General features: G+C 40.4%; 1 protein-coding gene across 2 annotated transcripts in view; it reads left to right on the forward strand.

Annotated features, from left to right (window-relative positions):
* Positions 1 to 14,323, forward strand: part of EPHA3 (EPH receptor A3) — a 351,028-nt gene that overhangs the window by 270,198 nt on the left and 66,507 nt on the right. Inside the window, exons 6-7 of one of the 2 annotated variants that reach the window (XM_083171936.1) lie at positions 5,724 to 5,848; positions 10,612 to 10,774. In XM_083171936.1, the coding sequence (XP_083028062.1) occupies positions 5,724 to 5,848; positions 10,612 to 10,774 (288 nt within the window). The remainder of the gene's footprint in view (positions 1 to 5,723; positions 5,849 to 10,611; positions 10,775 to 14,323) is intronic. The other variant, XM_083171937.1, reaches the window with a different exon arrangement.

Below are 14,323 nucleotides of genomic sequence, written 5' to 3' on the forward strand. Positions count from 1 at the left end.
TGATTCATGATGGAAAAAGTATAAACACAGTGTGTTAAAAAGAACGAAAAAAAAAATCAAGGAGTCATACCCTTTAAAATTCCCTTATTGTGCCAACAACAGCAAAATCATTGGGTTTGGTGCCTTTGAAAACAGCAGGTACTGTAGCTACAGAGATGATTGCCAATCTAAAGATTAGCGCAGATTCAGCTCGCTTCAATTCCTCGTTTTGTAAGAATGTTCTAATACCTTCCTTACAAATTGTGTTGTGATGACAGGAGACAGAATCAGCTCTAATCCAATAAAAGGGATTGGAATGCTCTGCAGAATGGCTGGGACTTTATTCGTGGCAAATCCCTCTTTTCTTCTATGCCACAGTGACAGGAAATCAGTAATGCTTATTTGGTTGCGCATGTAAACCCTACAGTTGGTCCTTGTATAACATTCAACACCTTAGCTGGAGCTTCAGCATCACAAGTGTTATATTAGCCTCTGTGTCTAGACCAATGGGATTATGGGGTCAGGTGGTTAGAAATGTAGATGTGCACTCGGTCGTGTATAATAAATTGGAACCATCTTGGGGGCAAATACAGGATTTGTGTGGGCAGCATTGGATGAGATCCCAGTTAATGCAATGCTCCCTTTACAGTCCATTGATTACGGGGGTCTTTTTCAGAGGGAAACAAAACCACAGTTTTTGCAGTAATCATACCAAATAACACTTTAGGGCACTGTAAAGCGGGGCCACAATTACGGCATTCAACTTAGAACTCAGAAAGTGGCTGGTGTGCAGGAGGCCGTACAAGCAACCCCCCCCCCCTTCTCCCCCCTCAACCCACCCTCAACCCACCCTCACAAAAAAATTGAGAACCTACATATTTATTTAGATGGGATTATGCTGGTAGGAAAATGTAACTTATATGGGAAGATTTATAGAAGGGTGAAAAGTCATATACATTAAGTGGACACAATATAAACCATTTTTTTTATAGATTTTAATCTGTTTTAAATTGATCTAAATCAATATTATGTTACAAAAGCAAAAATGCATATTTATTAACATTTAAAAATTGATATAAAAAATGAGTCTGATAGTAATTGTGTTTTAAACCCATGCAACACAACATTGATTTTAAATTGATTTAACTATCTATCTATCTATCTATCTATATATATATATATATATATATATATAGATCAGTGGGTCGGCGGCACTCCACCATAGGATTTAAATAAGAAGGCTTAAGAGAGATGCGGCGGTGCCTTCCTCGTCACGGCTCAATCGGTCGGGATACACAATATGCTGGAAGGTGGCACTCAGCCAATAAGACTCAGACAGGCCCAAATAGATGCCAACGTTTCAATGCTTCTTTATTGCATTTTCGTCAGGGTGCTGATACAGAGACATACATACAAACAACTCACCTAAATACCCCCAACACACGTGCACGTCCACTCACCGCCGGCCGGTCTGCGTCTAATCGTGACGTCATCCGCCCGTACAGGTAGGAGACGCGAGGTGTGTCTGAACAAAACATGTGATAGAAACAAACAAATCAGAAGAGAGCATTTACGGTACCATAGTAACAGACTGTGCGGCATATCAATGTAATAGCACAAGAAGTCAAAGAGCGTTACAGTTACAAAGTAATACATATGCAATCAAGCAATTAAATATAATGTAAACATTAAGACCAGATCATAATGAACATACATGATTAAATGATTTAGATAAAACAGGACAGACCGAGCTGTTCATTCAGCCCGCGGGGTGAAAGTGTCTCAAGTCTGAAAATCCATCTGGATTCAGCCTGTAGCAGACGGAGACCTCTATCACCACCGCGTTTATTCTCAGGAATATGCTCAATAATCCGATAACGCAGGGAAGCCAGGGTATGCCTGGCTTGTACAAAATGTCGGGCCACCGGATGATCACTGTGGCCAGCAAGCAGTGCGGCTTTGATGGTGTGTCGATGCGCAGCTGCCCTTTCTTTAAATGCCCTCTCTGTCTTGCCGACATAGTGTCGACCACAGGGGCAACTTATAAGGTATACAACGAATTTTGTACTACATGTGACCCTTTGCCTGATGTTAAAACATTTACCTGAATAGGGATGGTAGAATTTGTCACCAACCACCATGTGCCCACAAGTGACACAACCCGTACACTTGAAGCATCCTACCCGAGGGGTAGCAAGAAATGTGGTTGGTGCAGTTGGTTGTAGTAGAGGTGCAACATCGTTTTTAACCAAGTATGATTTTAAATTTCTACCCCTAGTGTAGGCATTCATCATCCTGTGTTCTCTAAGGGATTTAAGGGATGGATCACCAGTGATGATCGGCCAGTATTTCTTGGCAGATCGATTGATAGCATCACTGGCATGATGGTAAGAATTTACCCACACAAACTTTTTTTGTTCCAGTGACCTGTCTTTTGCGACAAACAATTTGTCACGGGGGATGCTTAATACTTTATTCTTGGCTTCTAATAGAAGTGACAGTGCATATCCTCTCTTAACAAATTTTTCAATCATGTCGGCAAGGGCTTTATCCAAGTCACTACGATTACTGGTAATCCTGCTAACTCTGAGCATTTGTGAAAAAGGAAGTCCCCTTTTCAGGGGTGCTGGATGATTACTATTAGCCAATAAGAGATTATTTCGGTCTGTCAATTTGGTAAAAAGAGATGTCGTTATATTGCCCTGATTAAGTGTAATTTTGACATCTAGGTAATGAACCATGTCAGCACTTATGTCAAATGTCAACTTTATGGGAGACTCAGTGGAATTGTGTTCCTCAATCAAGGAGATGAGAGACGTTTGAGGCCCAGACCAAACGACCAACAGGTCGTCTATATATCTTGTATACATTAAGACCTGACAACTGATCGATGGTTGAGAGTAAAAGATTTCTTCCTCTACCAGAAACATATAGCAATTGGCGAACGACGGGGCCACTGAGGACCCCATCGCGCAGCCCTGTAGTTGCAGATAAAATTTGTCATTAAACATAAAATAATTACATTTTAATGTCATTTCTAGTAGGGACAGGAAGAATGGAACAGAGGGACCAATGTACAGTGGGTTATCAGTTATGAGACGTCTAACAGCCTGCAATCCACCATCGTGTGGAATGCAGGTATACAGACTCTTTACGTCTATAGTACATAACTGCGTACCTGCTGGCAAAACCCCAAGGTCCTTCAATTTCCGGTGGCCCGACATTTTGTACAAGCCAGGCATACCCTGGCTTCCCTGCGTTATCGGATTATTGAGCATATTCCTGAGAATAAACGCGGTGGTGATAGAGGTCTCCGTCTGCTACAGGCTGAATCCAGATGGATTTTCAGACTTGAGACACTTTCACCCCGCGGGCTGAATGAACAGCTCGGTCTGTCCTGTTTTATCTAAATCATTTAATCATGTATGTTCATTATGATCTGGTCTTAATGTTTACATTATATTTAATTGCTTGATTGCATATGTATTACTTTGTAACTGTAACGCTCTTTGACTTCTTGTGCTATTACATTGATATGCCGCACAGTCTGTTACTATGGTACCGTAAATGCTCTCTTCTGATTTGTTTGTTTCTATCACATGTTTTGTTCAGACACACCTCGCGTCTCCTACCTGTACGGGCGGATGACGTCACGATTAGACGCAGACCGGCCGGCGGTGAGTGGACGTGCACGTGTGTTGGGGGTATTTAGGTGAGTTGTTTGTATGTATGTCTCTGTATCAGCACCCTGACGAAAATGCAATAAAGAAGCATTGAAACGTTGGCATCTATTTGGGCCTGTCTGAGTCTTATTGGCTGAGTGCCACCTTCCAGCATATTATATATATATATATATATATACACACACACACATATCTATATATATATATATATATATATATATATATATATATATATATATATACATACATACAGTATAATTACGATATATATATATATATATACACACACACACACATATATATATATATATATATATATATATATATACATACAGTATAATTACGATATATATATATATATATACTTTATCTTAAAATTCAAAAATATTAATACCCCTTACAGACATATGCGAAACTCCCAGGTTTTTGCACATGAACGCGCACATCAACCTGGGACTAGCGTATGCCTGAAAAGGTCTACCTAGGATTTCACTCCCGGATCCCATGCACCTACAATTGACCCAGGTCACTAAAATCCGGGGATCAAACCCGGGAGTGAAACCTGGGGTAGTATGTCTAAAAGAGGTATAATTGTTCTGTTATGGTGATATGGGAAAATTAAGTATTAAAGTGTTTTTCAAAGGTCAATAATTTTTCTGGGTTTTCTCTCATTTTAAATGCATTGCTTTTAATGTATGTGCAGGTAAATCCTTAGACAATCACAGGCAAAGCAGTAGTTTAACATGGTCATTTAACATGGACTGGGTGGACTAATACCTTGGTGGCAGCTGAGCTGCCCAGGCAATATGTTATTTTAAAGAATTGTGTCAATAAGTGATTTTTTTTTAATAAAAAAAAAAGCCCCAATTAAAAAAATCAGCCAGTTGGCGCTGTATTGACAATTTTGTCCAACGCTGTATTTTCGGCAATGGTAGTAGACACAACTGGGTAAATGTATTGCTGGCGGTCTACGATTTTATCCGAGAGTGTCGGCATTTTTAAAGCGACGATAACCATGTTGGATTTGTCTGGTAAATGATTGCCGCTTTAAAAAAACGTTCATCCTCAGACCAAACCACCACACCTCTGGAAACTTAGACCCTATTATATTTACCCCAATAAGTTCTAGTTTAAATGACGGCCGAGTCTACCACTGTATTTTTGTCTAAGAACTTTTTGTCTTGTCTTTGCTAGAATGGCAATTACCGTATATACTCGAGTATAAGTCGACCCAAATATAAGCCGAGGCACCTAATTTTACAACTAAAAAACTGGGAAACCGTATTGACTCAAGTGGGACCCTCACTCAAGTATAAGCCGAGCGGGGGATTTTTCAGCATTAAAAATGTTCTGAAAAAGTAGGCTTATACTCGAGTATATATGGTAGATTTATTTAAAATAATGTTTAGCATCGAATAGGACACAAATGCCATAATGCCACATAACCTTAACGAAAAACACACAGAACCTTAAATTTGCTGAGAAAATTGATTTTAGCCACACAACTAATGACAGTCACTTACCAACTCATTAGTAATGGTTTATAGAAAAAAAAACAACATTATGAAAGTGCACAGTGTACGCCGTTAAGGACACCCATCATTTTTAAATAACTACACCATTATTAACATGCATCTGAATTCCTACAGTATGCTGGAGTTAGCCGTTAAAAGATATAAAATAAATCACCACTCACTGTCGAACAGAGTTCACCGCGAGGGTTCTAAATATACTCTCAGAACCGGCGCTCACAGATCTCTATTAATTTCTAGCCTTTTAATAGCGCAAGTGTTTTCATTAGTTATATTCTAGTAGCATATTAGAAACATCTGCTCTCTCGCTCGCCACCAGTGCACCGCTAATAGAAAATGTCAGTTCATTTGTCTCTAGGACCAACAGGCTTCTAGATAAGTGTACCAAGGCTTTAACCCAGCTGTTAGCTCTTGGTACTAGGCCAGCTGCACTCAATAGACATTACATGAAAACCCTTACTACTTGCCAAAGATAAATATTATTTTCTGTTTCTTTCTTTTTTTTTCTTCTGTCTTCTTTCCTGGGCAGCTCCATCACCTGTCACTGTAATTAGAAAGGACCGGACATCAAGAAACAGCATTGCCCTGTCTTGGCAAGAGCCGGAACACCCGAATGGCATTATCTTGGACTATGAGGTCAAGTACTATGAAAAGGTGGGAAGAAAGGCTATAGCAGCAAGATATTAATGAACTCTTTTGTTTAATCCAAGAATAAGCCTGTTAAGCTTTCCAAGTGTTACTGATATGTGCTGGTGTGAAGGATTACTTACTGGACAGAAATTCTATTTTAGACATCCAATGCAAGTTAGCACGCAATGTTATTAATCACGGTTAGAGGGTCCAATGACTGTTAACTGTTGATTATAAGGCACGTGACTGTACATAGGTGTCTATATGGGAGTTATCATCATTGATTGGATGGGTGATGCCAGTGGCGTAAATTCATCCCAGTTGCCCAAAGGGAAGCTAAATATCGGTGTCCCCCCCCCTTTCCCACAAACACACACACATACCACCTTATATAAATATATTTTTGCTTGTGTGTATGTATATTATGTGTAATATGTTTAAAATAAAGAGAGTGTGACCTCTATGGTCCTGCTAAGAGGGGGAATCAGCCATAGAAGCGATATCAATGGATTTCAATTAACTGATTTAAACTAGCAGGGGAGGAGAGGTGCCCCCTTGGGAGCAGGAGCCCGGTGGCAGATGACTCCATTGCCTCCCAGAGTTCTACCTCTGGGTGATGCAATCACTTCACTTTTATTAGGACTTCTGTGTAGAGCAAACACCTTCAGCGTGGTATGCATAAGTTAAACGTAAACAACAAATTTAGGACAGTACGTAACCATATGCAGTAATGTATTTATGGCCAGATGTACTAAACCTTGAAAAGGGATAAAATGGAGAGGGATAAACAACCAACCAATCAGCTCCTGCCTGTCATTTTTCAAACACAACCTGTGACATGGCTGCTAGGAGCGGATTGGCTGTCTGTTTATCACTCTCCATTTGATAACTTTTCAAGCTTAGCGCATCTGGCCCTTAGTGAGAATTTTAGAAGAACATATAAAAGCTGATCGATTGGTCATATGAAGCTGGGGATCTCACTATAAGTGTATCTGATGTTCAGAGTTGGATTATGGTTTGTAGGGGCCCAAGGGGCACCTACCAATAAAACTATCAGTATGATATGTTAGAGAGGGATCTGGTCAGCATAGGGACCTTCAGGGTGCTGGAAGTCGGAATCCCAACACCGGAATCCCAAAACTGGTGGATAGAACTCCAAAACTGTTCACAATGCCTTGGAGAGAAGTATCAGCCAATCAGGTCCTAACTACCATGTTAATGGCTGTGTTTGATAAAGGATAGTAAGGAGCTGATTGGTTGGAAGTTTATCGCCCTCCTCTTTAACATTCCACAAGGCTTTATACCTCTGCCTTTATGCCACACAGTAACTCCAGTTCACATATGCTATACTGCCCATCTGCTAGAGATGTACATATATGTTGGGCCCTTGGGTGGCTGCCCAAGCACCCCTGTTATTAATATGGCCTTACTGAGGCTTATGTACAATGGCAGATATACCTCGGACCATCTCTTGCAGTATATCCTGACTCGCTGTTAAGTTAAATAAAAACGATTTCTCTCATACTGTAATATCATAATGGACTAATACCGTTTTTAATATCCCCAGTGCTTATCTATAAATTGAACCAGAGAGATCCATAAACACTATCATGTATCATTGGTCTACATTAACATATGATATCCAGGAATATCCAGAAAGTACAGGATTTATGGACTGTTCAAGCGACGGTGGAATTTTAGCCAAACTTTTACATTTAAACATCACAAAAGTTTATACTGCTTTAAAAGTGAATTATCTGATGGCTTAAACTAATTACCAGATATTTTAAGCTTCAAACAACGGTATCAGGGTTACAATAATATGTTTCAAATGTAAAATATCCTGTCCTAACAAGCAGCTGAAAACCATAAGTGAACATGTATGGATTTAAGATAAAAAAGTATGTTTGCGTTGTAACTAATAGAATAAAAAAGTGTACAGTATACATTGCGTTGTCACATGGCAGACAGAGGCTTAGCAGGCTGAATCTAGGTACAACCAAAGAAGGCTTATGGTGAGGCCATTCAATGGACCAATTCACTCTTTAACAGAAAGTGAAAGCAAAATGATCTGTTTCAAACTTGCTGGATATGAAGAGAGGGAGCTGAGAAGATAGAGATTGGTGATAGGAGCAGGTAGGGACTTTGGGGGATATTCAATCCCCTCCACTTTTTCTGGCAGGGGAAATAGCGGCGGGCGCCTATTTAATGCTGTCTTTCCTGACAGCATTGAAGAGGCAGATCATCAGAACGTTAAAAGCTGATGGGCCCGTTTTGCCGAGATCGGCCGTGGATTGTCGTGATTACAGCCATATATTGTCAATCCACGGATACGCCCCCTTTTCGCTGATTGTCAGGCGGGTCATTGAATTCCGACTGTCAATATGAGGTCGAGCAAAACAAAAATGGGCCAGGGTTGCGGCTGTCGGAACAGACCGGCAGTCGTGACCCATGGTTGAATACCCCCCTAAGCCGTAATAATGACTGGCTTTTAACTAATACAGTTATATACAAATAATTGATTAAGGGGTCTATTTATATATTTTTTGTTTTCCATTATTCAGGCCCCAATTTTCTCCTTATTTATTAAAACAGCACCACCCGGAGAGTCCAGCGTGAGCCTCTTTCATAAAAGCCTACATTCTTGCATCAGCACTGAGATGACGGGAAGCAGACGATATTGGACTGCGCATGCATGGCTTCACCTGTTGTGCACATATAAAAAAAGCCGATGACAGATTGCGAATGCCTAGGCGTAACACTGCGCGTGTGCAGTCCTGCTCTGAAGACACGCAAAACGCTCTCCAAAGATGAGTTTGTTTTTGGAACGGCACGAGAGGAGCGAACAGCGCATCTGCTAAAATGCTGGAGAAAACAGTTTTCGTGCTTTTATAAAAGAAACCATATACTTCAATTTAAAACAATCGTCGTAGCATATATATTTCACACATATTTAATTCTTATGCTGTGAGCACACGGTGAGATTTGACATTAGATTTTGACTATATAGTCATAATCGCATGCAGATCGTATGCAGATCGGGATCGCACAGGTTTTTACCTCGCGATCCCGATGCGTGGGAATCTCACCGTGTGTACACACCATAAAAGTCAAGAAATTGCTTATACATTTAGGTATACAACATAAGGTATATTTGCGTACCCCAATTTACATCAAAATCTTATTATCTGACCTCAAAACATCTTCCAGTGCGTATCCAAAAAGTATCAACTAATGCTGCGAGTGGGAATACAATGCGTTTCGTCTATTGTAGATTTCCTCAGGGGGTGAATGTTGGATGATCTCACTTCCTTCAGGCACCTGGAGATGGTTGTCATTTCCATACCAGAAAATAATTTAGTAGGAAAAGGAGCCCCTTTTTTTTACAGAACAGAGCTCCAAATGCAAAAAGAATATCCAGTCAATTAAGCAACACATTTTCTGAATGCAGTGCAATATACAGCGGCTGACAGCTGCATGGACTGCTCCATATTTGCTAGGACCTCCATAATCATAAACCAGCTCCAATAAAGGAACTACGCAATAATACAGAGCAGGACTGTAGGCAGAAAAATTAATATTAAAAACCTTAAAAAATGTTTTGCAAAATGTAAAAATAAATTCACCTTTCCTTTATAAAACATAGAATATGAATAAATGAGAATAAATTAGGACTAGATCATTCAAAACAAGGTTATGGCCAGTATTCAATGAGAAAAATTCGCTGTGATTTCTGGAGAGTTTGTGCTTTTCACGCGGTGGAGAGAGGTTTTTTTTCTCCAAAGGCGAGCCACCCTATTCAATGTGAAATATTCTCCGTCTTTCTAAGTGATTCTCGCTGTCTCTCTCCGTGTAGAAATTCTCCATCTTTTGATGGAGAGCAGGAATGTGAACTTTTAAACTAAAAGGGTGTTTTTTTTAATTTTGGTGTCAAAAAATCAGGTTTTTTTTTCTGTGAAGGGCCATGTTATTTTTATTCATGTGCCTATAGCACATGAATATATATTTAATTTAAAAAAAAAAAATTTTTACAATTTTTTTTTTTTTTTTTTTTTTACACAGTGCAGCCAGCAGGGGGCCGGAGCGCTCGAGCCGCTCATTAGATATTCATATATTCACTGCACCCGATGCACGTTCGGGTACAATGCATACTGGGTCCCCCGCTGGCTATAGGGGGGGCAGCCTGTGCTGCCTGGGTCCAGGGGAGCCCTGCTCCCCTCCCCATATCCCCTACAGCAGCCAAGAGAGACTTTAATCTCTCTTGGCTGCTACGTCCCCCGGCTCCCTGACAGCTCCCTGCCGCGGACGCTCGTCCGCTGCAGGGGTTAAGACTCGCCGCGAGTGGCGGCGAGTCTTTAACACGTTGAATAGGGGGAGCAGGAGGCTCCGGAACACGGAGAGTGCATGGCGAGAGAAAAAATCTCTCGCCATGCACGGAGAAAATTTCTCATTGAATACTGGCCTATGTCTGAACAAGTGACTATCATGTGTATATCTAATGCACAAATGTAAAATACCTATATCTGTCAAGCTTCAGAAAAACTGAATGTATAAAATATCTAAATGGCAAATAGAAAAGACGACCATCATTAATTCTCCTGGAATTGGTGACATCACTGAGGTGTAAAACACAAAGATATTATGTCACCGCTTCCTTGTGAATCCATTGGCTACATTCTAATGCATATGGTTCCACCCATAAAATAAGTACCTCTATTACAGTATGTACAGCAGCACTGTAATATTTTGTTTGTGTTGATTTTAACAAGAATATTTGTTTCCAAAAGCAGGAACAGGAAACTAGCTACACCATCCTGAGAGCCCGAGGCACCAACGTGACCATCACTGGTCTTAAGCCTGATACCACATATATCTTCCAAATTCGGGCCAGGACAGCGGCCGGATATGGCTCAAACAGCCGGAAGTTTGAGTTTGAAACAAGTCCTGACTGTAGGTATCTGTGAGCCCTGTGCACCACTGTATCCATATACTGTAGAATTATGATGTTGCGTTTTTAGTCACTGTTTACCTACTGTCGGTAGCTTTTCTTGCCGGGATGAATGACCCATCACGATTACATTTATACCGAGGACATCAGAGCGAAACACGTGTCTCACTATAATGCAGAACACCATACATCACATGCACACTGCTGCAGTGTTGAGGTTAGGTGTACTAAAGACGCTGGCAAGGCCGGATTTAGCCTTTGGGGGCTCGAGGGAAACTTAAGACAGGGAGCCCCACACCTAATCCTCGAGCCCTCCCCTTTTGTCAGCACTGCCCAGGGCTCAGCTGTCTATACTGCCTCAGTGCCTGGGTGTCGTCATTGCAGCAGAGTACATTTACACAATTGTCGTTATTACTGGTGAAAGTGTCTAGCGCAGGAGTTCTTGTGGATATCTCCTGCATTGTATGGAGATTCTGTAGTAGTGGAATTTATAACGTTCAGATACCAACAAGTATCAGAGATTAAAAGTGATGGATAACAAGAGGCAAGAGTCCGGTTTGGGGCCTTCCTCCTTCCAAAAATTCATAGCACTATAATTTTGGTGCTGACTGCAGGTGACATCGATAGGGTACATTGGCTCATGCACAGTCTACCGATAAATGCTCCTCTGTGTGAACATTGGCTCTGAATCAGGCTATAGGACTTTTGGAAGTAGCTTATTACCTACTGTATGTCACATGTAAAGTGAACTGACTGCCCACATACAGTGGATGAGACCATTTTGTGTGACCAAACATTTTTTTTCTCCTATCAAAGAACATCAAAGAGACTTTGGAGAGTGGTATGGTCCATTACATGTTATGACATAACGCGGTAGTCACGCAATGGGAACATTTTGGATGGCCAGAATATTATTATGAGCACCTGCTGGGCCCTAGGCTCCGTTGAGGAAATTACGCCTAAGATAACAACATCTGCAGATAGTGTTGGTCAGACTACTGTATTTTGCCCTCCCCCATGGAGATGACCACTATGCTCATTGCTACACTTTGCATCAACGGGGTATGGTCATTAGGTCAACAAGCATTAGGTTGACAAGCATTGGGTCGACACCATTAGGTCAACATGGGTCTAGGTCGACATGGGTCTAGGTCGACAGGTCGTTAGGTCAACACAAGTATTAGGTCGACGTGGGCAAGGTCAACAGTCAAAAGGTCAACATGGGGTTTTTTGAGCCGTCATGTGCCGACAGGCGGTATTTTATGTCCTACCATCCACTAGGGCATGGTGGAAGAATAAAATAGTGTGCTCAAAGCATGCGAGGGGATGCGGTGCTGCGTTTCAGTGTCAATGTCGACTGTGTCGACATTTGGGTAAAAAACTGTGAAAAACCCAATGTCAACCATTTGACTGTCGACATTTCCATGTCAACCTAATGACCTGTCAACCTAGACCCATGTCAGCCTAGACCCATGTTGACCTTTCAGCATGTTGACCCAATGGTGTCGAACCAATGCTTGTCGACCATCTTGTTGTAGACCTAAAATCTATACCCTGTTCAACCATGATACATGCTGATGAGACATTTTAGTTTTGGGAGACTGCTAATCCTTTTAAATAATCCCCTTAAACGTTTTTGAAATTGTTTGGCACACTGAAATAAACATTATTTATATTGTTTCCTGAAATAAAGCCAAATATATTATATTGTGTTTATCACTTAATGCAATGCCTCAAAGAAAATGAGCAATAAGTGGCCATGATAAACAGGGATTTTCTATTTATTTTTTATTTTTTTTATTAAAGATTTAGGAGTAGTTTTAGTGATTATGTTTTACCCTTAATGGGATCTTTTTATTATTACGCTTTTTTCATTATTGTAGAAAAAAAAAAAAAACAGAAATCTATAATGTACTGAACACTTAAATATCATGTTGTAAGTAACTGGTTCAGCTTATGTCCTGCTGTTTATCCTGGGGGTGTATTTTTGTTTTATATCATTTTATTGTCATATTCTCCTTAACAGTCCATTACATCTGAGAGTAGTATAACACAAGGCATACACAATAAATTCTAAGTGTTTTTCAACAAGCATGTGTCAGGCTCCAAACGAGATGGTTTCAAACATTTAAGAAAGGAAATAAAAAGAAAAAAAACTAACGTAAAACTGGAGAGATAGACAGACAGATAGAGGTAAAACTGTGACAAGATAAAGGCCAAGACAGAAAGGACAAGTAACATAGTAGGCTATTTACTAAAGGGGTTATTCAAACCTGCTGGCATGGCTGCAAATTTGCAGGCTGGGCAATAATCGATAGACTTGGGCGTGTGTACGTCTCGTATTACGCATACGCAAAGCCATCCTGCAATGAATTTCTGATCCGTTTTTTCGCTGGCTGTACTCAAGTTGATTGACAGGAAGCTGGCTTTTGTGGGTGGTAAACGGCCATGTTCTGGGAGTGTCAGGGATAGCCCAGCTATTTTTAGAGAGGGTCTGTGGCGTCAGCTCTGTGATGTTATCTCTGGCTTCGATCAGCCTGTTTCGATCACAACCACCAAGTAAGTCCTGCTCTACACACAGACTGCACACACTAGAAAAATCATTAGATGTGAGCGATTGCGAATGGATTTGCCGCTAACCGCAGGCCTGCGATATTTTCGCAAGCTTTTTACATGCTTGCACAGGACAGAATTTCACACTGCCTGGGTGGCCTTAACCTGACCACAGGTCTCTTTGATTACTTCTGAATAACCCCTAAATCTTGGAGAGAGATAAAGTGGACAGGGATACAATAACAGCCAACCAGCCTCTAACTGTCATTTTTCAAACACAACTTTTAACAGGGAAATAAGTAACTGATTGTTTGGTACTTGTTTTTCTTGTTTTTTTTTGTTTTTGCTTTTCCTTTTTGTTTTTCTTGTTAAACTTATTATAACTCGGGTGTGCACCACTGACCATCACATATATCAAGCCACGGCCATTGGCAAAGGCTTGTTTGTGATGTTAAATTTTGGAGCAATTCTCTAATTATAGCCAGTTTTTTCCCCAACCACCCATCTATAACATCTAACTTTTAAAACAAATTTGCCCACACCTAGTGCAGGCTTCCCTCACTAACCTTCCTTTATACTTGGTATCTCCATCAACTTTATCTTTATCCAAGACTTTTTTTTTCCGTTAACGGGCATATTTAGAAAAGTTATCTGGTAAATCCCCCCAAATTTGCATCTTTAACTCTGTAAATGGGATGAGAGGTAACGTCTGCTTTCTTGGCCGAGCAGTAAAAAATTGGATATCGCACTAAAACAAAGTAATAAGTAATAAGTGAAAATGAACATAAATGTTTTTTTACAAAGTGCATGAAAATTTGCATGTTTGACCTTTATTGGCAACATTCAGTCATAGTCATTTTGGAAATAACTTTAATATGCAGCAGAGAAACCCGTGCATTAAAACACACGAGAAAACACAATAAAAAACCATAGTTACAAAATGAGCAAAGGACATACCAAGGAAAGCAACTGCAAATTGCATGTGGTCTTCTTACCAT

Source organism: Crinia signifera, chromosome 2, assembly GCF_055691185.1.
Source record: "Crinia signifera chromosome 2, ASM5569118v1, whole genome shotgun sequence".
In the NCBI taxonomy this organism is placed as follows: domain Eukaryota; kingdom Metazoa; phylum Chordata; class Amphibia; order Anura; family Myobatrachidae; genus Crinia; species Crinia signifera.